This window comes from Diadema antillarum, unplaced genomic scaffold, assembly GCF_040938485.1.
Source record: "Diadema antillarum isolate AM-2024a unplaced genomic scaffold, OU_Dant_1.0 seq00000942_RagTag, whole genome shotgun sequence".
In the NCBI taxonomy this organism is placed as follows: Eukaryota; Metazoa; Echinodermata; class Echinoidea; order Diadematoida; family Diadematidae; genus Diadema; species Diadema antillarum.
This window is the reverse complement of record NW_027271792.1, coordinates 597,999-622,494: the sequence shown is the minus strand read 5'-3', so window position 1 is coordinate 622,494 and position 24,496 is coordinate 597,999. Positions and strand designations below refer to the sequence as shown.

The window sequence follows — 24,496 nt, the reverse complement described above, 5'->3', positions numbered from 1 at the left end:
TGTATCTGTACTTCACTGGACTTCTTAGTGTACAGTAGACTTTTCCTGAGTCTAAGTCTGTGGGACTGTGAAGTGCTTCAAGTTCAGCGATATTTGATTCCGACAAGAGTTGATTTATTTCTTAGACTCTGACCAACTGGTTTCCATTCTGTACCAAACCAGACATGTAGGCCTACAGTAGAAAAGAAATGAGTACATTGGAGTTGTTTGAAGGTTGATATACAGTAGCATGTCACAGGCTTGCGTTGAAAGATTTTCAGAGAGACAATTTCAAGACCAAGTCTGCGTCAGCCAAATGAAGTGCCATTCTCATTGCAAGAATATCGAGATTTGGACCATGATAAGGATTGCGTCTTTTAGATTCATCATTCGCACTGTCAAAAATTGCAAAACTTGGGTTGGGAGTATTTGCTGAAGAGCTGACCTACGTGAATAATGGTAGTCTTACTACATCACATTTGCCAATTCAATAACTGTAGGCACCATAGCTGGTAAAGATAGCAAGGAGGGACATGCGCGGTGCATTATGGGATGTGAAATTTCAAAATCTTTGTGCAGTCACTGTTCTCAGCGTACAACTTGCATCTATTTGCAGAAAAATCACACATGATATTGACATTTGGATCGCAACATAAATCTTGCAAAATAGTGCCTTGTTTCTGTTCACACTGTAAAAATGTCAAAAATTTGGGTTGCGATCCTGATCACGACTTTAAGTAATGCATTATTTTGAAGGCAGTGAGAATAATACTAATGTGCCAAAGATAACTTTGTGTTTGATTTATTAGAATGAATTGTGGTGCATTTCAAGTGAAAGGGATTTTTGTTTAATGCCTATACTTGTCTGATATTTGACCATGTAACTTCAGCTGAAAGTCTATGTATGTGACTTCATGGGAAAATTTCAGGGGTTTTATCTTCTTTTCTTTGAAGATGGAGATATTTGGCTTGTGTTGACTTGGACTTATGTAGAGTTTAGATCCTGTTTTTGATTACCACAAAGCAGGCCACATTATATTGCAAAAGGTTATCGATAAATTATAGGAGTTGGATCATGGTGGTATTGTTTCATATAGGCCCCCTAAGCATTCTCCTTATATATCTATCAGTAAACAGGGGTGAAAAATTACAAAGGCTGTTCAAATGTAATTCCACATTAATTTCCTTTTTCCTTCAAATGTAAAATAAGTAGATACAGATAAGAAATCTTTGCTAATTATTAAAGGAATGAAATTTAACTGTGGAAAATATTTTTACATAAATTATATGCACATATTATACTCAGAAGATTTTTTTCCCCCTGCCCTATCTGTTATGGGGAAGCTTGAGTGTTGCAGCAGGGTGTTCCCTTCTACAAGGAACCTGCCCCAGGTTTCTGCCAGTCCATTTAGCACTCTATTTAGTCTCAGCGCCAAACCATGATTTATGAGCCTGCATACATCAAGCACAGCCGGTAGAGAAAGACAAGCAAATATCCTCTCACACGGCCGCAGTATCTGCCACTACCCATAATTTCTCAGGCTCCAGCACATAACAACACCACAAAATCAATTTTAGCAAAGCATGCCTCTCCTTCTGCACCAGAAAGGAGCCGAGGGGGGAAAAAAGTGAAGACGTAGAAAGCGATGATAAAGTAGTAGTCGATACAGATACAATGTGCTTATTAGTGCAGAGATAATTAAAGTATCTCACACCTAGGTCTCCCGTCCCATGTGTCATGGCAAGCTCACAATCAAACACTGTGTCTTTGCTAAGCAAGCCGTCTGTCTCAGAGCTCGCCAAGGTCTTTCTCCTATGAAGTTGGAGGAGCTATGCTCCCTTCCCCTCCCCCCCCCCCCCCCAAACCATCTGCCTTAGCCGTGTCCCTCCCCTCACAGCTGAGCTGTCCTGACATCACATTAAAGTAATTAGTAGGAGCTAGACAAGAGAAGTGCATTGGAACGAGTCTTGTACAACTTCCTCTCTACAATTTCCTCCTAATGCCAGTCCAGTCTCACAGGGAGAGAATGTAGACTTCATGTTCAATTTATGGGAAGAATCCTCAGGTAAAAATATTACAAAAATATCATTATTCATAGATTCTAGCCCCTCCTCCATTCTGAGTGTGCATTTATGATGGTAATATATGAGCCTCTAGTCTTAAGTCGTGCTCTTCGAGGATTTCCTTTGGAGCGTCGGAGAAAGATGGTCAAATTCGCAGGCGCTGTCATCAGTCTGCTACACTGTGGCTTTAAGGCCGTCTAGGGGGCATTACTGTGAGTTGATAGCTGGATTGCTAATAGTTCCTGTCGTCATTTACAGGCAATTAAAATGTCTGACAACACGAGGGGAACTTCCCCCCTCAAAAACTGTCGGCAAAAAAGACAGAGGGAGGGAGAGAAGGGGAAGGGATACAAGTGCGCACACACATGCACATCATTCGCATTCACGCATCAACACACACAGACTACGCACACACAGACAGACACAGGAACCAACCACACACATCACATGATGTGGTTTAAAGGGAAGCATTAGCGAATCTTCCTCGGCTGGAAGTGGTCTTGTCTATCAGTAGGCAGGTAACTCACAACTAGGCAGCCAATGGCAGCTCACGATAGAAGCTCTGATCAGCCAATAAATGGCCATCAAAGAGAATTTTGTGTGAGAAGAGAGTGAGTAAGAGATAGAGAGAAAGAGACAGAGAAAAGAAGAGAAAAAGAGAGAGAGAGAGAGAGAGAGAGAGAGAGAAGGAAATACGGTGTGGTAATTGGCCGTGTGCCTGTCACGACTATAAGCGGGCTTATAATAATCCTGCTCTGATATAATCACACTATTGTGGCCGAGGACATTCGTGTACACAATACCGTACACACGTCTGGCCTGACTCCGCAAGGGAAAGACAGGCAATGCGGAAGGCTTAGTACACTGTCTGTCTGTCTGAGGAGAGAGGGAAGAAGAGGAAGAGAGAGAGGAAGAGAGAGAACAGCCTGTGGCGTACACATAGCTCAGACATGGTTGGTGATGAGTACACACAGACGAGGCTACCAGACAGACACACACTCTACAGCCTAGCAGTCAGGGCACAGGCAGCCGTAGGGGGAGTGTACGTGAGCGGTGAGACAAGTTCACCTTCCTCTCAATTCCGGCTTTATAGCTTGTTGTCCTAATGACAAAACACATACGCATACATTCTCCAGGAGTCGGTCGTATCACGCTGCCGTCGCTGCCACCCAAGCCAACAACACGGCCAGTGCCTGGTGTGTGTGCCCAACGCACCGTCGTCTTCGTGGCTGCCTGCATCACTTCTCCCTTATCTCTCTCTGTGCTCCCTGACTTTACGCGCAAACAATGTACGTATGTTGTAATAACAGTTGTATATCATGTTCTCAGAGTTCTTGGCTGATCGCCGTTCTTTCCCAGACAGATCTGCATAGTTGGATAGAAGTCGTCATTGGATGAGAACGCCTCTCACCTCCTTCTGCCTTGTCACTCCCTGTGCCTTGCCTTATGGAATTTGTTGGAGTTTTAGCATTTTTCACTCACAGCTGATCAGATGAGTGCTCTTCAGGTTGAGTGTGATGGTAGCTCTAGTCTGAATGGATCATTAATGCTTGTATATATTATCACAAGTCTGAGTGCTTTATGCGTTTGTTTGGGCTGCCCCTCTGGGAGACCTCGTTACATCACTGGGTATGTATTTCCAGTTCTTGTGTTGTGTGGATGGAGAGAGAGGAGAATATAGAGCTGTAAACTTTTGTAACGTGATATATGACCTCCTTGTCATTCATGAACTGTGAGAGATTTTTAGTGTCGGTGACGCACGAGGAGCATTCAGTATACCTTCTTTTGATTGTCTCTGTGCTAGTCAAACTTCATTGTCAAATATATTCCTTCATTTTTAGGGTAGATGTAGTATGTTGGCAATGTCTGTACAGACACATAAAGCTAGACGAGTGTTAATGACACGTGGTAATTAATCGAACCCAATCTACTGGGACTGTCTGGCATGTACAGACAGCCCTCAAGTGCCTTTGCCCTTTGCGCTTGTTATTACCGAGCAAATATTTGATTTTCCTTGTGGTACAAAGAGATGTGGAATGAACAAGTGGCTGGGGAGAGAAAGAAGAAATGTTATCAAAAACTACTTCACTTAACCTACTTTTATGATAGCAGCTCTCAGACAGCCGTAGGTACATTGCTGTACCTAGAGTAGCCTGGCTCCTTTGATTAGGGACAAAGTCTGAAATGGCTGGGACTGTTAGTGTCTCAGGGCCATAACTATGTCTCACATACTTCAACAGAGATGGGGATGATAGGGGTGGGGAGTCTGTAAGAAGACCAAACTTCATCATCGTGATGTTATAATAGTTCGTCTGATGAGAGTCAGTTAACAAATGACATCCTCATTAAAGCTGGTTCGTGCCGCCACTCTCAAAAGACGTGAGATGTTATGGAGCACGAGTCCAAGCAAAATTCTCCAAGACACTCAGTTTTCAAGTTCCAAGTCGTAACTATGTTGTAGCATCTATTTAAAGACCTACTGTAGCAGCACGGGGATACCATGCAATGGAAAGCTGGTCTGACTTGGATATAATCGGACATGCATGTAACGAATGGCGTACAGCTTGATCACTGATCTCTATGTGAGTATTCGCACAGCAGAAGAATCTTGACTGAACGTTTACGATAAGTGTATGCTTTGATGCGTATTCGCTGATGAGCAATTCTGTTTTGGCAGGCCTGTGCTGGTTGTGGTTTTCAAATGTACCACGATGAGCAGCGAATAAAAATTGATTCAAACCAGCTAATCTTGTGTCACCATGCTACTGGGTCTATAATGTCTGAGGGGGAAGTTAAAGAATGTTTTGACTGTCAATGTATAGCAAAAGATGATATTTTATTGTGGTAACTTGTGCATAGTGGCAGCTTTGACTTGGGTTATCATTTATGAAAAAAGGCCCTTTATGAGTAGATTATTTTAAATTAGATAGTGTATGTGGCTGTAAATCCAGAAACATTCACGGCACGAAATTTTCACGCATTGTCACGGGCATTTAATGCATTGTGTAGACAAAACCTTTTGCTGGCATTTTACTATTTTAAACGTTGGCTCTTTGGGAAATTTGTAAGTTGCATGCACATGAAAATTTTTGGTTGTGCAGTATTCTGTAACGAAACAGTCACTTCAAAATTATATATTCCACTCCTCTTCACAGCATGCATTTATGGTAAAGTCATCTTTTAGATATGAACGTTGGTGGCATGTTGCAAAGATGTGTTATCATACTGAGTAGCATGTTGTTACCATCATATTATAGTCTCATACATCCAGCGTTGCATACATCATGCATGAAGAGAACCGGTATGTCCATTTCCCTTTAGCAAAAAGTTTTCCTCAGTCCCATCAGTTACATTCTATATCGTAAACTGCTAGGATATTGATTCAAATGGGAGGAGGGGTTTGGGAGGGTTTGCGTAAGGAAGGAGGACCCCCCCCCCCCCCATGAGATGAAGAGAAGGTGTGAGAGTGGTTGCTGTTCGAGTGAAGTAAATTAGGCCACCCCCTTTACAGGGGACAAAACTAGATGATTATGATGATAATAGTGCCTCCACTGTGTCAGATGTAAGACATACACTGTATTGTCATTCAGCAGTATCATACTGTAAAACATCATATTTCAGCGGCATGAAACTTTCGTGAATTGAAGCCAACAGCCTTTTTCACAGCATGACATTTTTGCGAAGTGCTTCTGGCATTCAATGCATATAGTGTAGACAAGAGCCATCGCATGCATTTTAATTTTGTGAATTTTGGCTCTCGTGAAATTCACGAAATTAAAACGCATATGAACATTCTTCGTTGTACAGTATGCTACAAGTTTGTGACATTATCTTGGTTTCATGTAAAGTATTTAAAGTACCGGTATATATTTTTTTGTGAGCGACAAGGGAAGATAGCATGCCTGGCTAGACATTTCAAGCTTCCTTAATGAGAAAAGTGTTGTATGAATTCCCACAGATGGCTGTCTTGACCATCATATTCGTAGAATAGAAGTGAGTTCAAAGAATTCTGCTCTGATCGAAAATAGAATAAAAAGTAAATAAAAGTTTGCTGTTTCTTGTCATTACACTTGACTTATCTTTCAAGATAATTTAACAGTTCATGAATTCCCCCAAAACTAGGTGACTGAATCAAATTTCCTCTCTTTGGTTTATTTGATAAACAATTTTTTATCAGTGGTTTTGTCTGACCTTTGACAAAACTATAAATATTGATCAGACAAGTATGGATGAAAGGTCATAGGGAACAAAGAATCCCTGAAATGCAAATGGTTTTAAAGTCCAAATGTGGTGTAGAGAGAAGTACCAGGAAACGATTGCAAAATGAGAGAATTCTTCTTTTGTATAATGCTTGTATGAAATGAGATATCTGTTTACAAGTTTGCAAGTAATAGGTAGATAAGAACATGCTTGAATATAATGATTTTGTGACATGTATGTGGATTTAAAGATTGTCCCAAGTGTTGGTGTATTTTAGCATGCAAATGGTCTTGAACTTTGTGAACAGTGAACTTTTTATACGCTTCTTTAGTAAGGGCGTGATTGCAAATTGTAGGATATGTGGAATTGTTGGAACCACTAATATTTGGTTTTTCTTGAAATATATGCTTGGCATTCAAACAAGTCTTGCATTTTAAGAAAAGAAATTTGATCGAACCATTAAATGAGAATCTATGTCACTGCATGTTTTCATTTGTGTTTAAGGATGATAAAGGTTTGTTTTATTTTGTTTTAAATCTGCAATGAGGACAAACTTGAGATATTTTGACATTTGATGAGACTGACTCCTGTGAATAGGCTATTCACAGGCTGTCTGAGACCATACAGCTATTGATCATCACCTAAGAATGGCAAAGAACTGTCCTGTCTGTAATATGACATCTTTTATTTAGTATTTGTACTCTGACACAGTTGTCATGTGTGACTTGTAATTCATTCATATATGAGGGAAATCAGTTTTTTCTGTCATTTCCGCAAGTCTATGTAGAAGTCCGTCAAAAGTTACATAGACCATAGTTTGTAAAGATGACATATTCCAGAACAAACATAGAATTGTTGGGCTCATCTTGTGTCTGGAATGTTATTCATGACATATAATATTATAACAGGCTGGAACAATGTGTCCTAGAACCTGCCACAATAAAAGCTGCGTAGCTGCAGCATGCTGTTTATCAAGCGGATGCATAGCTAACGTCATGGGGATGTTGCTCTACTCACATGTTTTGTTTTTTTATGAACCAGACACAAAGTGACCGTGAACTGTCTGCCTACACAAACAACTATTTCTTCCTCCCTCTCCCGCTGTTGCTTTCAGGGTTTTTTTCCTCTCTGCCAGTGTTCCTAGTCATGATTCAGAAGACTGTTTTTTTTTCTCTCTTTCTGATCAATTCTGTCTGTCTCTGTGTCAGTTATTCTGCCTCTGTGTGTCTGGCTATGTGGGGGATTCTATGCTGCTATTGAAGGCAGTGAGGGGATTGTAGATTTCACCATGAATGCCATAGGAGAGAAATAACCCCACGTCTCTCTATCCAGCTAATCTGTTGCGTACGTGGTGCTGAGATTAAACCAGTCAGTCTGGTCGGATTGGTTGCGGTTTGAGGACAGCTGAAGAAGGGAGGGCATATTCACTCCCCCAAAATTCTGTGACGGAGCTATATAGAGGAAGTTTGATAGTCTCTTTAGACATCACTCTGAGAAATGGCAATGAAAGATGAGGAGGTGTCATGGATTGGAATCTTGTCATGTGACTTCATGTTTGATTTACTTGGGAATGTATGATTACAAACTTTAGAAGTTCAGTGAGGTGCATATTGCCTCACTGTGATCATGTATTTTTAGACACATTTATGTAAAGTTGTCACATTCTAACCCAAGAACAATTTTGCAAAGCATTTCATTACAGTTAACTGGTACTCCACCTGCGTCAAAATAATAACTTCTTCAATCAAGACTGTATTCATGGCTTATGCATCAATTTTGAGTGTATGCTCAACAGTATAGCGTTCAGAAATATATTTGTTGTTGTTCAAGTGAATGTCAAGTTTGTGTGGAGGGACTTCATCAAACTGGCGTTTCGGACAGGACTGTAACTGCTATAGCTGATGTCTTATGTGTTACATATGTAGACATTATTTTCAAGATTACAGACAAAGCCCCAGTTTTGATTGAGTGGGGATTATGAATAAGTTACATGTCAGGCGTCGTAAAATTTATTTGTAGTATCTCTTGAAGAGCACAACATCTCCTTTTACTTGCTCGAGCTAATTAACTATTTTTTTGTTAGTTGAATTCACTCTGGTTCATGCTCGGGGGTTGGTTTTATAGGAGTCCTTGTGATTCCAGTATTGTGATTAGTATTTCAAGTAGGAGTGACTGCAGTATGTGTAGCAGTCATTTCAATGATTGTTGCCATGGTTACTGTCTGGCTGTTGCCATGGTAACTGCAAGTAATGTGAATTTAACATGATGATGATGTGTCGTATGAAGCAGGGCAGAAAATGCCTGAGATTCCAAAGGAACACCAAGATTTCCTGCAAGTTTGGCCCCTAATCATCGCGAAACTACTTGTAAAAGACAATACTTCATTTAAATCCATGTAAATTACTCACTGGCAGAGTGTACCTAGCCTTTTGCCAAGGCCCTTTCACTGAATGGTGGTGAGTGAATGGGAGGGTGAACGAAGTGAGCCCAGCTGAGTGCGACAGGGCAAGAGCCTTTTGAGATGTGATTCACATCCTTATGTTAGCCCTTTGAATTACCGATTTTTGCTCCCTGATTTCAGGAGCAAAAATCGACCAGTCTACGTGTCTGTATGCCTGAGCCCAATTTGCATACGGTGAATGCATGCCATTGAGATCCACCGGTGGTTAGTAATGCATGGGAACGGGCCAGAACGGTAAGACACATGCTGTCAGCAGCACGCCATTCCATTGGTCGACCGAAACCTGTTAATATGATTATTCAGTAGGGTTAGGTCATGAATAATAAGATCTCAAAAGTCCTTGTGCTTTTGCACTCGACTGGGCTTGCTTTACACGCCCATTTTAACCATCATACAGTGAGAGGGCCTTGTCAAAAGGCTAAATGTAACCAGACTTTTCTGTATTATCATTAAGCGGATTTTATTCAGTAAGACAGCATTTTGGTTTAGAGACAAGCTTGATAAAAATGCTGTCTTAGTCAGTGGTAAAACGCTATTGATGGCAAACAAGGCGGTTCTGGCCGTAGGGCCAGTTTGCTGTGTCTGTCTTGTGAAATTAAGGGTGGACTGCAGAAGTAGACAACACTTCCATGCATTACCTGCACATCTGATCATCAGCCATTAGGGTTGAGGTAGTATCAGTGATGATTATGATAATGGCTTGCCTTTGTTGTTGGATGACATTGGAAAATATTATCCTCTCTTTCAGGGCCAGTCAATATAAAAGCATTGCACGCAGTGGATAGGATTTCATACACCAGTGTCTTATGAAGGCTATTGTCTAGACATCCGACCTACATACGCACAAGCATGCACGAAACAGGCGTGCGCACACACACACACACTCGCAATGTATGCACCGACTCTGTCAGGCATATTATAGCTGTGAAGACATGCATGCATATTGTATATATCATAGACACACACTAATATACAAGATACATACTCTACAAACAGGAGTTACCATGTTAATTGCTATGTCCCAGTGAATTTATTGTTCTTCAAGTTCAATTTTGATATATTTCTCAAAGTAGCAAACACAAGGAAAGCTCCTGTGGTGTCATGTACAGACATCTTTTTTTTACTGGTAGTTGAATTTTAATCGTCTCTCTTTCTTCCCTATGGTTATACTGAGGACAGGGGAATACGCTTCATGTAATACTTTCACATTGAAAAAATGCATCAAGATTGAAATGAAAAAAAAAATAAATGAAGTTCACTTGTTCATTTGCAGGTGGCAAAAAACCTATATTTCAACTGTTATTGTTTGTATCAGAGACCTACATTTTTAACAGAAGATATCTGCTTGGGAAAGAGAGTAAGAAATAATTTGTGATATCCTCCCAACATCTAGTGGAAAAACTTGAACTTTGTGATGGATGTGATGCACTTGGAATCCCATGTCCAACAAGTTGTAATTGTACATTTCAGTTTTCTGTTTTGCAGTCAAAATCATTTGCCATGCTTGCATTCCATTCTGTGTATGCACGTCAAGATTTCTGTCATTTTTTGTTTTTCTTCTAATTGTGATTGGAAGCCATTCAAGGGAAGGTGTCATGTGCAAATTGGCATGATTCCAACACTAGAGGGCAGCCTACTGTCTGCTCCCTTGCTCTCCCTGCTGGCTTAGAAGCTAGAGGCAAATTTGTTCATTCAGACTTCAAGGATTTCTGATGTGTACATGCATTGGGTGCTTTCATGAACAGTCAACTGAGTTGTAATTTTGACTGCATGTGACTAAAAATGTCTGCCATGGGCTGCTTTAGTTTCTGCTAGTTCCAGAGATTTTCATCCAAATATGAGTAATATCAATTTTCAAACTGTAACTAATGAAGGTTGCCAAGATATTATCTTCTTCATGTACAACTTTGGTATTTTGCAAAGATAATAATTACTAGTAGAACTACGGTTAAATAGATGAAAATCCATTGAACTTTTGTCTCCCCATTGAACTTTTGTCAGTTCTACTCATACTCAGATATTTTGGAATTGACTAATATATTCTTGTCTTGTGTCAAACATCTTCCCTATTGGGGTGGAGGGAGGGGACGGGATGGAGAGATTTAGATAGCATGTGTGTACATGTATGTGATGTACATGTAGTGTAGTAGCACATGCATGTACAATTATGTGCTTCAATTGTGTAAGCAGATAAAAAAAATCCTATTGTTAGTGTGACATGGTAGGAAAGGGTCCTCAAATTTTGTGCAAACTTTCATCTTCAAGGGTTTCCGTGGCAACACTAGAGCTTTTCCCAAGATTTCCCCAAGATTTCCCTTGGGCATTAGCTGTTGTAGGTGCAAGTGAGGTTTGGAATCTATAATCTGTTGCCAGCACAATGATCATTGCTGACCTTTTTGAGCTGCGTGCTATCTTAGTGAGGGAGATAACCACTAGGAATTTGAATACATTGTGGAACGTACATGTACATGTCTATTATCCCAGGAAAACAAGACATAATTGTCTCTCTAAATAATTGTTAATCTACAGTCATGTTTATACTTGATCTGTAAACTGCTGCAAAGTCATGATGGAGGGTTTTCTGAAATGATCATGATTGTGATCTGATTGTCATACCTGTTATTATATGGATATCAATTTCATTCACCAAATCCTTGTCAGTGACGGTTGACTTTAACAACATCATTTTATTAAAATTTTTTCATCGTTGTCAAACTTTTTCATGTCATTTTGCCGTATGTGTGTCCTGTCTCATGTCAGACAAGCAGAGACTTTATTAGTAACCAGACGATGTCTGTCTTTCTTCTACCTCACATAGGTGCAGAAGAAGGTAGCAGAAGTGGCAGTGCGCTGCACATGGAATATTTCGTACTGGTTGTCCTGGCACCGCTGACCGTTGTGTGTTTGTGCTGCGTCATCATGTTTTACTACCACCGCCGCAGTGGTGGCCGCTTCGCCTCCCACTCATCCTCGCTCCCAACGTCCAGCTACTCCATCACCTCTGATCCCCAAGTACCAGTAAGTACTTTACCCCCTTCCAATCATCACACCGGACCACAAGTTAAAGACCTGGTAGGTAGCATGGGGGAATCTTTACCCCCCTCCAATCATTACACCGGACCACAAGTTAAAGACCTGGTAGCATGGGGGAATCTTTACCCCCTTCCAATCATTACACCGGACCACAAGTTAAAGACCCGATAGCATAGGGGAATCTTTACCCCCTTCCAATCATTACACCGGACCACAAGTTAAAGACCTGGTAGCATAGGGGAATCTTTACCCCCTTCCAATCATTACACCGGACCACAAGTTAAAGACCTGGTAGCATAAGGGAATCTTTACCCCCTTCCAATCATTACACCGGACCACAAGTTAAAGACCTGGTAGCATGGGGGAATCTTTACCCCCTTCCAATCATCACACCGGACCACAAGTTAAAGACCTGATAGCATAGGGGAATCTTTACCCCATTCCAATCATTACACCGGACCACAAGTTAAAGACTTGGTAGCATAGGGGAATCTTTACCCCCTTCCAATCATTACACCGGACCACAAATTAAAGACCTGGTAGCATAAGGGAATCTTTACCCCCTTCCAATCATTACACCGAACCACAAGTTAAAGACCTGGTAGCATAGGGGAATCTTTACCCCCTTCCAATCATTACACCGGACCACAAGTTAAAGACCTGGTAGCATAGGGGAATCTTTACCCCCTTCCAATCATTACACCAGACCACAAGTTAAAGACCTGGTAGCATGGGGGAATCTTTACCCCCTTCCAATCATTACACCAGACCACAAGTTAAAGACCTGGTAGCATAGGGGAATCTTTACCCCCTTCCAATCATTACACCAGACCACAAGTTAAAGACCTGGTAGCATGGGGGAATCTTTACCCCCTTCCAATCATTACACCAGACCACAAGTTAAAGACCTGGTAGCATAGGGGAATCTTTACCCCCTTCCAATCATTACACCAGACCACAAGTTAAAGACCTGGTAGCATGGGGGAATCTTTACCCCCTTCCAATGATTACACCGTACCACAAGTTAAAGACCTGGTAGCATAGGAGAATCTTTACCCCCTTCCAACCATTACACCGGACCACAAGTTAAAGACCTGATAGCATGGGGGAAACGAGGGTGGCCTGATTGAATGGAGCTTCATTCACTACCCAATGGTGTAGGCTACATCAGAAAACCATGACAAGCACAGGCCTGCTAAAATAGAATTGCCCAGCAGCGAAGGTGTGCATTGAAGTGTAAGCTCATCAGTAATGTTCAACTCCAGTCAAGATTATTTGGCCGTGCATGTACATCCATACAGATCAGTTATAGAGCTGTACACAATTCTTTACGGGGACTACTGAATGTATGAGTTTGGCTAGACTCCTCACTCCATGGTATCCCCAAACTACCAGGGCTTGAAGCACTCATTGTGCCCCGTACCCTTCTTTACCCTTACGACTCTGTAGTATACTAGTGAGGATCCCCACCCCTTAATTTCAGACCTCTGTTATGGCATGGTGTGCCTCCTTCTTGTTACCTGACTCAGAAGGACTAGGTAGTGCTCTCTGTCATCTTTCAGTGAACCACCCCTCTCCCCGCCCTCTCCCCCTCCCCATTACTAGTATTCACCTACCCACCTGTTACTCCAAAGACTAGACCTACCTCCACAACAAGTCCAATGGATTCCCTTAGGCAGAGCTAACACAGAGGAGTCTCTATAGTCAGTGAGGCATCTTTTCCCTTATGATGAGACTAGTAAATGTCTGTTTCTCTACAACTCTCTTCAAACCAGATAGAAATTTTCTGTTTTGTGAGGCTCATTGTGTGTGATTCTCATTGTGTATGATTTGATCACCAGTGGATGGAATGATTGACTCATTTTACATCAAAACCTATGCAGTGAGAATATTTCTCATGCTTCATATGATAGATGATTGGGAGTATAAAAATCAAGCCCCTTCATGTTGGATATTTCAGAATAATGTGTATTGGGATCAGCTTTGTCAAAGCCATTAAAAGATTGCAAGAGACCGTTGCTTATAAATGTCTAGGAATGGAGATGTAGCAGCCGTATTGCTGGGAGAGAAGAAATATGAACTGAAAAAGGATGCATTAGTGTCAACAAGCTGACTTGCTGCTGATGTTCCCAGGGTAAGACGGATACCAAGGATCCAGGGACCACAATGAGTGCCTCCCCCCCCCCCCCCTCCCTACTCCCAGGTGATGGACAGGGTCAGAGTGCAGGTTGGCACCCTGGAATGTTGTCACATTTCATCTTGTCTGGAATGTCAATCTCATTAGAAGCAGTCTATGTCATCAAATGTGGTCATTGATGATAAGACTTGGCTAAAGGGCGGTTAGTGGATGAAATCGGCAATTATTAACTATTCTCTGTGGTCACCAGTATGGCATAGCCCTTGGTTAGTGCTGCTGTGCAACTGAAATCATTTGTAAGGACATGGCAGGTGAACTGAGAGTGTGTGTGTATTAGGTACACTCAGATAAGACAGTTTTGTTTTCTTTGGTGGTGTTATGTTTAATAGAGTGCTGTAAGACAGTCTGTATGTATTGAAGGAAGGTCTTCTAGCCAGAGTACTGTTGGCAAAAAAAAAGAATAAAACAAAAGAAGGAGACAGATTGAGGCTGAATTTAATGGGGTAGAAAAAACGTAAGCAAACAAACCGTGCCCTGTTAGGAGACTGGTTAATGGCTGTCTTAAACTCTGCCTTAATCATTCTATAGAGGACTTCTTTTCCTGGGTCTGAAGGTAGCAGTCTAGATAGAGACAAGACAGTAATCAGGCTGCTACAACGTGGTCCTTTAAATCAAAGACTCAAGCTGGATTTTGTTTTGAAAGGATGGTGATCTACTTTGTGCTAAGCCTTTGTTCACTGTATGATAGACCTTGGGCAGTAGTGTGTTTGTTCCTTTTTCTCTCGCATTAGCATACTTTATGAATGGAAAAACAAAACGAAATACAGCCAAAACCAATATTCTTCATGTAGTAACAGGCAGACAAAAAAAAAAAAAGGGTAAAATTCTGGATTTTAGCTTCTTGAGAGAATGTGTCCTATCCATTGGCGAGAAAAGTTTGCATATTTCTGGAAGAAAGATTAAGCATGTGTTGTGTAATATGTAGTAGGCATTCCTTGCTGTATGAGAGAAGGAAAATGGCCTCACCCTGATTCCTTTTGCCTTTCTTTCTCCAATTTCCCCCTATCTACCTTTCTTTCTTTCTTTGTCTCTAGGTAAGTCAGTCACCACTCATTTCCAGCCACCGGTTCTCAGCACAGCACCAGCAAGAGCGCTTGCGAAAGCAGCGGGAGATGGTGTGTCCGCAGCGCAGCGAGTCCACCGAGAAGTTTCCAACTTCTGTGTGCCTCCTAGATGAGGATGAGCCCCAGCACATGAGAGAAAACGTGAGGATACACCGAGAGGTGATGTCGGAGAATGGGATTCGGGCGCCTCCGAATCGGACTGTCTACGACAGTGAACAGCAGGACTTGATGAGAGTCTGTAGTCACCACAAACCAGACTCACAGAGACATTCAGTGCGACGCAGCCCCTCCACGGCTTCGTCTAAACGGGGAGGGGGCATCGGGGGAGGAGGTGGAAGCAAGCAAGGTGCAACAACGTTACAGAGGGGCAGCAGTGGAGGTGAGGTGATAGATAGCGAGACACGAAGCCCCCTCAATCTAGTGGACTCAGACATGGAGGGGCCTCCTCCGTACGCCAGCTTGGTTCAGACCAACAACAATAGTATCAATGTGTGTGATGATAGTACCGTCAGTACCAGTAGCAGCACGGACGGCCTCCTACAGGTCCAACAAGACCAACAGCAAGCCCCTTTCTCCCCCTGCCAGCCAAACTCTAACGGGAGATATCACGCAAACACAAGAGGGGCCAGCCGAGGCAGCGGGGTAAGACTAAAGTATGACGGCGCAGACTGTGTCTGACATTGCTTCTGCTTTGTGTGAACCTGTGAACTATTTGTGGGTGCGTTTAGACTTGCAAACAAAGGAAAAATATGAGAAGTGGGATATTGTACGGGGGGAGGGGGTTGTTGTAACATTCATAGCAGACAGTGAGATCGAGCTAAACATCAGCACGATGTTGCCGTCGCTCAGTTGATGACAAAGAAGAAATATTGCCGCAAAAATACAAAATTGTTGATTCGTGAATGAAGGAAAAAAGCAAAACACCCTTCAGCTTGTGTTATGTCTGAAAAGTGATTATCTTAAAATCTTTGGATCAAAATGCTTTGCTGCCTTTCATCTCTCGCCTCATCAAGCCATATCCAAGTGCATCTTCAGAGATAAAATGAAAGGAAAGACACAAGAAGGAAACATTTGTCCATTTCTGCCCCCCTCATCTCTTCAAGACAGCGTACCTCTCTCTACTGCAGCAAGAACGACTGGAAAGAAGTCATACCTTTCTTGACACTGGATGGCGCCATCTTGGAACGATGTTCATCCTGTTTCCTTTCGGTGGATGCGACACTGGTGTGTAAACTGGATCACAAGGAAGAAGACTCGCTTGCTCCTGAAAGAAAATCTGATCCTGGAGATACTAAGGTCCCTTCACATTAAGTTCCATCTTAATATTTGCCCATAGTGTCCTGATTTTTGTTCTTCTCGTTTTAGCATGGACTGGCAGATAGAGCTATACTTGACTGCTGTCAAACAGTGACATTACTAGTTTTGTGACAAAATCACATGCACACAATTTATATTTGTTAAATGATCTGCAGTCATCAACATTCTTAAGGAATGTAGGATAAAAGTTGTCAAATACCAAAGTAAAACCACTACCAAACATTGGTGTATGGAATGCAGGTAATGATGTAGGAAGAATTCTGCCCTGGTTTTAACTAAGTGTGCCCAGTTGATTTGCTAATCAGAATCCACCTTCTTTTACTTGGAACTTGCATAAATCATTCTTAATGTTCCTGTGAAAACGTGTAAGTAGTGTGTGCTTGGAAAAACTACAAAGAGATAGTTTAAGCAGTGTGCTGTCAAAGGCTGTAGCAATGTTACCATGTAGAGAAGGAATGGGCAGGATGACATCACTCATTTTTTTACACTCAATATCATCATCCGCACAGAATCTCTGTGAAAATGAATGTTTCGCTTTTAAAATGGTCACATGTTTGTCTATGCATGGTGACAAACATTAGCAAGTATTGAAAGCCAAGGGTGGGGGGGGGGGGGGGGATGCTTTGGACAGTTAATGTTTACCTAGACCTCAAAATGAACAATTCAGTCATTTTTTTATCTTACGCCATATTGTTTCCCTATGGGATGAGAAAGCTGCTCTGTTGAATAAGCATCTTGGTAACAGGAATCAAATGTATTGGAATGAACAAAAATGATGGGAAAGATATTAAAAAACAGTATGGACTTATTTTGTTGGTTGTAAGGGTAGTGCATTGAGAGTTTAGCAATGATCATATTCATTGGTGTTTTATCTGGGGGGGGGGGGGGAAATCAGACCAAGCTGAAATGATGAGCATGTAGAGTATAAAAGGACCCTGGTATGGAGCTTATCAATGTAACATTGCCCCCCAATGGATAAACACTATTAGACCATAGGGCATACAACATGTATGTGTGAATGAGATACAGAAATTTGGATAGATAATTAATTGACTGTAATAAATGAGTGATGTCCATTCCCACCATTTTCTTCCTACCAGAAGCTAGTGACCGGTACTCAGCAGTGACCGGTACTCAGCAGTGACCGGTATGCAGCAGTGTCCAGTGGTATAGAAAGAGAGCTTCCCTTTTGTGAAAGAAGACTCTGTTTAAAATTCTGTCATGCTGTCTGACCCCCTTGCAAAAAATGGAAGAACCCAGAGAGCAGAGCTGGTAACAGGAAGTGAATGTGTAGGTGCCTGTGGCAAGCAATGAAAGGAAATAGGTGGTTCTAATGTGTTAGATGATACTGTTCTTTACTCCACCTAAATATAACAGATGCTTTCTTGTGTACGTGAGAAGGAGTGTAGCTGCCTTGTGCAAACCTCTTCAAAATTGAAATGAGAGGCAAAGAGACTTGTAACTTTATGGTATGCCGTACAGCTTTGGGGACCAAGTCCCATGCCTGTGTAATGGGTAAGAGCGGTCACTGCCCAGCATTCTAAGGAACATAGCTCCTTGGGCTGAATGCTGTGAAACCAATTTTGGGTATGCATCAAACTTTGTCAGTTTTTCTGTTAATGTTGACCTTCAATAGCCAACTTCAACATAAGTGTGTGACTTTGTATTTGTAGCATTGTTCTAAAAGAGACATAAGTATCCCCTCTGTTGTTTTGTTTTGTTCATTGTTATGCTTGATAATGTGGTAACCAAAGCATTGCCATTTTATATCTATATTAACCATGGCCAATTGTCTATTTCCCGTGGGAATGAAGAAAAATTAGAAAAAAAGGGAAGTTCTTCCTTCATGGAAGGAACACGCACTGAGAAAGATTTGAAATATTTTGCAACTTATCCGTCTTTTTTTTTTTGTTGCTTTCTCAGCATGTAGGCAGATGAAATGCCGCACAAGTTTACTCTCTGCACTCTGTCAGAAAATGAAACGCAGGTATCAAGTCAATTTGTGAACAACACAACTTTGTCGATAAACGCTATCCATACGTTTGCACGTTTCATGAGTCTGTATACTGACTGATAGCCGACCCTGCTCAAAGCAGTGTAGTCTACATTACTTGTCTGCTTCATTTCTTTTTTTCTTTTCTTTTTTTTTAAAGATGCTTTTGCCACATAGTGGCATTCCAGGCATTGTTCTCTTTCTATTTTATTAGCAGACAGTAAATCTATTAACACATTTTGACATGTTATATACGATGACACCATTGTCTTCTAGACATTGCCTGTACAAAGTAAGCCCTGAATGTCTGTTTTTTTTTCTCCACATCTCTTGCTTATCACATCCAAGATGTCTGCCTTTCTCTGTTATGTGTCGGAGAAAGACGTGTGTACTACTGACTACTGTGTGGATGAGTTGGTCAAGAATGCATGTTTCGTGGTTATGTTCAGTTCTTCATTAAAGCACTGATCCTGTAATCCTGGTATGGACCTATGAGAAGCAATACATGATATCTACATTAGTGAGACCAGTGTGTGAGACTAAGCAATCTCTGTAAACACTTTACATAAAATATGCTACAAATCGTCAAATTCACAATAAGAGATGAACACATGTGGTATTTCCATTGTTATTTGTCAAAAATCTTGACTTTGTAGCTTGTCAGTTTTTAGTTGGCAGTGGACTTTTAATCAAGCAGAACTCATGTCCTGTTTCTATGGTGATGAGAGATAATGAGGCTCGGCAAAGTGAACATTGGCCAAGAGATGACTGAGAGGTAGTAGGGTAGCACAACACATTATTCCCTCATCACATGTGTGATACAATACCATCCTCTGGGCTAGTTACCCCTTAACTTGAGAATAATTCTGAGTGAAGTAAGTTTGTCCTGTCTTGTTATCGTTAGGATAGATTCTAAGATTCATCGGAGACATGGAAATTGCTTATAATGCATGTTATAAGAAAGTGATTTGTCGAAATTCATATAGGTATATTGTACCTTGTGTGGGATTTGAAAGCACCTCAGTGTCGAGTTATAAAAACAACTAAAACAAATTACTTTCTTGCCAAATGTTTTAGCTTCCCTGTTCATCATCTTCTATTTGATAAAGACCTTAGACCAAAACCAAAGAGCACAAGTGACATGTAGTTTGAATGGAAAGATTGAATTCATTCTGTCATGTGTCTGATAGATAGGAGGAGAAGTAGAAGAGGATGAGTGAAGATGAAACGTCATGCTCTGGTTATCAGTCTCTCTTTTCTTTCTCTCACCACAAAGTAACAAAGACTGAAGAAAATGCCGCCATTCACTCACACCTTGACATGCAGTGATCATTAATCAGAGATTTTGAAGAATTCATTCAGGTGTAAGTTGTCAATAGTCCCTGTAGTGAGCAACTCTTTAGACCCCACCAGGGCTATTGGATGTAGAGAGACACCTACCTGTCTGGGTGTAGTCTGTACTATTGTAGATATTTATCACTGCTTCTCATAGGTCCAGTCCTTTCCCTTCTGTGCAATCAATCATTCTTGATCGCTGAAACAAAATGTCTTCTGTTATTCACATGAGCAGTAGTCACAAAGAAATGTTTCATGTTTTTATTTTTATTTTTATCCATTTGTTTCTTTTTTTTTGTTCATGCTAATCTGTCACTGGTATGTGAGATTGATCCTTTGTTCATCATTACAATGACCTTTTTTTTTTATAAAAAAATCTTCCTGCCAAGCAGATGAAAATAAGATTATGAGAGACAAGGTCTACATGTTTTTGTCATACTGTGTACGTGTCGTCCAGGAGAATTGGGTTAGTGTGAAGTGGGAGCTTGCTAGATGTATCGCTGCGGTGGTATGTCGCAGCTGTCGAAAACGAGCGTAGCCATATCTAGCATGCCGGGATGACCAGCCACTGTTGTTGCAGCCGTGAACATTTTGGAATTTCTCATAACATGTATGGATGGATTTTTGTGAAAGAGATGCACTATTCTCCATAGTACTGACCTGAAGGTTGGGTCAAGGGGAAAAATCACAAGTTTATTTGCCACAAACAAACTCTGTCAACTTCTTTTTACTACAAGCGTAGATATACCAGCAATCATAGCGCCCTACCTAGACAAGACTATTTGGAGATAAGATCCTGTGGGTATGAACATGATACACCTGTTTTATGACACCTCTAAGTGAAGATGTGCCATGCTCTTCTCTCAATATTGTGATTAAACTTTGGGTCTTTCAAGAGCAGCCTTTGTATTAACAGAATCCTTAAAGAACAAGAACTGTTTCCATGTTGTTGAATTGAATATTGTTTATCATTTGATTTCCCATTGAATGATATTGATCCATCAGTATATCTGACTTTGTCACAAGAAACAACATCAGGAAAGTGTATGGCAATGAGCGGGATGCAAAAAATTGTGTTCTATGAGGGATGAGTGTTTACCATCCTATGAATAATCTCTTTTATCTCTACACATATTTGTATCTCAGAAACCAGTGCGATATTCCTTCTCTTTTTGTTTCATTACAATGAAGAAATCATGGAAGAAGGCCAAATAGTTGAATATTTGATCTAGACTTGGCTTCTTTCCAGATCTGAAAAGAGCCAGCCAACTACAGTTTGCATTTTATACCATGTCAATTCCATCATTTTCTGAGAAAGAAGATAGTGAAGATCGAAGGTATACCCCTAGACTGAATTCTTTACAACTAAACATTCTCTTTTCTGTTAGACACATAATTGACTATGCAGTTCTTCCCCGCCCCCCCCCCCCAAGAAAAAAAAAAGAAAGAAAAAGAAAATGATAAAATGAGATGTGTTGTCACTAGCCAGTAGGGATTACAGTGTGCAGAAATGAAAGCGTGACAAGAAGAAGATAATGTGAGTTGGATTCAGGCTCTTGTATCAGTTTGTCCTGTATTCTTACCTCTGGTGGAGTCTAGGAGCAGGCCATAACACCTGTCACTTCAGTGATGTATGCCCAAAGAATTCCTGTCCTGATTAGGAGGGAATCGTTACAATGGAAACACCTCACAGAATAGGCAGGAGTAATGGTTGACTGATGTAGTGATATTATGGACTTTCACCCCTTGAGAACATGTAGCAACAAGCCGTGTTCATATCTCTTCCTGTTGAATGCATCTCAGTTTGCATGCAGTAATTGTTGCTCTATCAGGCAACATCGTACAAACCTTATAGTTTTCAGGAACAATTGTTCTAAAGGTGTGATGATTTTGATATGAATGCAAGAGCCATACTCACAAGGCAAGACCAGATGGAAAAGTTTTATCAGCTTTGTTGCATTGTATTAGGACTGGAAACGAGTGAATTGTATTGAGATGATCCTTTAGTCTTTCATGATGTTAGGATCACTCTTGTACTTTGATGAAAAGAATTTTAAGTATGCAAATCAGTAGATTCTGTCCAGCAGGACATGATGTTATGCCAGTAAGATGTTTGTAATATGGGTGTTTTATATGTCAGCATGGAGACACTATGTGAACAAGGGGTAGCAAAGCATCAATCTTTTATTTACAAGTCTTGTTATAGCTGTACTGGGCATCCTTGTCCAACTGGAAACAGGCTCCTGTAACTTGTCCTGTCTTATCTGGTCTTGTCTTGTCCTGTCTTGGTCTCACTGGCTTTCAGCATTCCTTTTAAATTACTTGGGAGGGGGGGGGGGGGGGGGCTGTTGGTATGGAAATACACACTGTCCTGGAGACCTATCTAATGAAGTCATGGCAATCAAATTTTAGCCCAAATCTGATAAAAATTCTCCTTATCATGGTACAGAGAGAATACATGAAATGTCATACTGGCACTGTATAGAGGTGTTGATCAGGTAGATTGATGTATGGACAGGGTGGTTGATGTGGAGGAATAAGGGAAGACTCATGAGATGAGATGTAGGAGAGTACCATTCTCTGAACTCTGTTATATGTTTCTTTGACTGGATGGTAGCGTCTCTTCATATTGCAACTTGTGGGATTAAAAAAAATGCAGTCTGGTTTAACTAGCAAAAATGTAATGGGTGTCCGTATGGCGTGCCCACAGTGTGTCTTTCCACTGGCTTCATTTGATTTTCAAGAGTCTAGAAAGTAGAGAGAGAGGTTGAGAATGTTACTGTCAAATACAAGTGGTTGTCATGGCAATTTGGCATTCTGTATCTCCCAAATATTTCCCAAATCGGTACCTAAGCTTCTCATTGCTACCCAGTTGATGTAGACAGTTCTCTGCCTGATTATGTTTGACAAAGATTGTAAAAGACTCATTTTCAAGGCTCCCATCAAGAAAATGTCTCAAATTTCTTTCTAGCAAACAGAAATATGAAGTGAAAAGTGATGTGGTATGTCAATATTTTTCTTGGAGTTTTTATTTGTTTATTTATTCATTTTGCATGCCATAAACTGTCTATGATGGAGAAAACAAATGAAAACCACAAGGTTATGACAAAAATCTCCTATTGTTTGAGTGTATTAATGGGCTGAATGGCATTATTATATTGTTGTTTGAGCTGATGTCTATGAAAAAGAGAGTAAAACAATGAAAAGAGCAGCAAATGATAAAAAATTAAAAAGTAAATATGAAAATGCTTCACTTACAGACCTTTTGTGTATGTTTGTCATTCTTGAATGTCTTGTTCATTTGATGTGGTGGCTCTAATTTCAGGATCCTCCATGGGCCTGGAATTATGTTAAAGGGACTAAGGGAGATACTGTTCCTGTCAAAAGCTAGTCTGATTAAGAGTAAAATCTTATGAGCACAATGGTAAAAATTTGGTCAAAATCAGATGAGATTTAAGGAAGTTATGAAATTGTGAAGTTTTCCTAATTTTCACAAAACACTTGTCAAACAGTTACAATGAATAATGAGTGAGTTGATGTCATCCCGTCACAACTTGCCATACGGTTTGTACACAAAACCTTGAGATTTCTTGTTTCTTATTCAAACACATAATGCCCCAGTCTCAAATCCTAATATATCGGACTGATTATTATTCAGCCAGAAATAATACTATGATTTACAATTTTATAAGAGAAAACTTGAATTTTTGTCAACTTTTTGTACAAGATCGATGAAAAATTGTGAGGTGATGACATCACCCATCACTCATATGCACATTCATATCAACTGTCCAAGAACTGTTTTGCAAAAGTTAGCAAAATTTCACAATTTCATGTCTTCCCTGATTTTTATCTGAGTTTGATGAAATAACACTGTCTGTTGTGCTTAATAATGTTTACCTTTTTCTTTTTTGACTGGAATACCCCTTTAACCAAGTAAAAGCATGTAGCTGTGTACCTGTTGGTGTGAGTTAATTACCTGTGAAAAGTGTGAAGAGACAAGAGTGTGAATAATGTGTGAGAAGAGATGACAGCAGAGTGTGGTCTGTCTGTCCGGTGAAAGTGATAATGGTAGTAACTAGGAATTCATGCTAACAGGCAAGGAAAAATATGTCAAATATGCTGCAAGTCGTGCATTGCACTTACTGTAAAAGTGGATATTTTCACGGTGTTGAAATTTTCATACATTTCGTGTGCACAACCAAACACCATAGCATGTTTCAGTAGTTCATGTCTTGATTCAACGGATTTGAAATCATGCGAAACTCGTCGTACCCAGCCAAGCGAAAAAAATTACTCATGCGAAAGTATCCACTTTTACAGTACCCTTTTCTTTGGTTAAAAAAGTGCGTAATGTTGATAGCTTTCAGCAGGAGAGAGGTTTGAACTTAAGACTTTAACTTCACATTTGTCATATGTTACGACTCATGCACAGAATGAGCAGATCAATTTCACTCTTGTGTCTGCCCCTCCCCCCCCCCCCATGCATTTCTTTGAACCTTAAATATGCAACTTTGAATATAAGTCTGACTTCTTTTTTTTTCTCCACCCTCGTCTTACCCAGTCAGTTCACCCATGATGTCATTTACACGTTCTAGTGATATAGCAACCCTACAATCTTGGTGTAGTTTATTAATTGTCTATCACTATCACTGTGTTACCTCAAGTACTCTCATGAAACATGCACAACTTGTGGCTGTGGCATTACACCAGCGGAAGTGCCAACAGTCATCAAAATGTTGTTACATCACGTTCATTCCATTGCCAAAATAAAACATCCAACATCTTTCTGTATGACTCGTTTTGCATGTAGAACGCAACGCTGAATGGAATGACTTGAATGCATGAGACAG

The 24,496-nt window shown here is 40.6% G+C and overlaps 1 protein-coding gene across 2 annotated transcripts; it reads left to right on the top strand.

The window, feature by feature from the left end:
* Positions 1-1,980: 1,980 nt before the first annotated feature.
* LOC139741639 (uncharacterized) lies at positions 1,981-16,913 on the top strand. 2 transcript variants are annotated; one of them, XM_071652217.1, is made up of 3 exons: positions 1,981-3,332; positions 11,523-11,722; positions 14,969-16,913. In XM_071652217.1, the coding sequence occupies exons 1-3, from the start codon at positions 3,149-3,151 to the stop codon at positions 15,674-15,676; spliced, it is 1,092 nt and encodes a 363-aa protein (XP_071508318.1). In that variant the 5' UTR covers positions 1,981-3,148; the 3' UTR covers positions 15,677-16,913. The 2 variants fall into 2 exon arrangements, with proteins under 2 accessions (XP_071508318.1, XP_071508320.1); XM_071652219.1 differs by having other exon boundaries at positions 3,155-3,672.
* Positions 16,914-24,496: the final 7,583 nt, after the last annotated feature.

Bases quoted from the DNA above. Each gene is read 5' to 3' on its own strand.
- LOC139741639 (XM_071652217.1), top strand. From the start codon at position 3,149: ATGACAAAACACATACGCATACATTCTCCAGGAGTCGGTCGTATCACG. The intron at 3,333-11,522 runs GTACGTATGTTG...TACCTCACATAG, and splicing joins TGACTTTACGCGCAAACAAT to GTGCAGAAGAAGGTAGCAGA. The intron at 11,723-14,968 runs GTAAGTACTTTA...CTTTGTCTCTAG, and splicing joins CCTCTGATCCCCAAGTACCA to GTAAGTCAGTCACCACTCAT.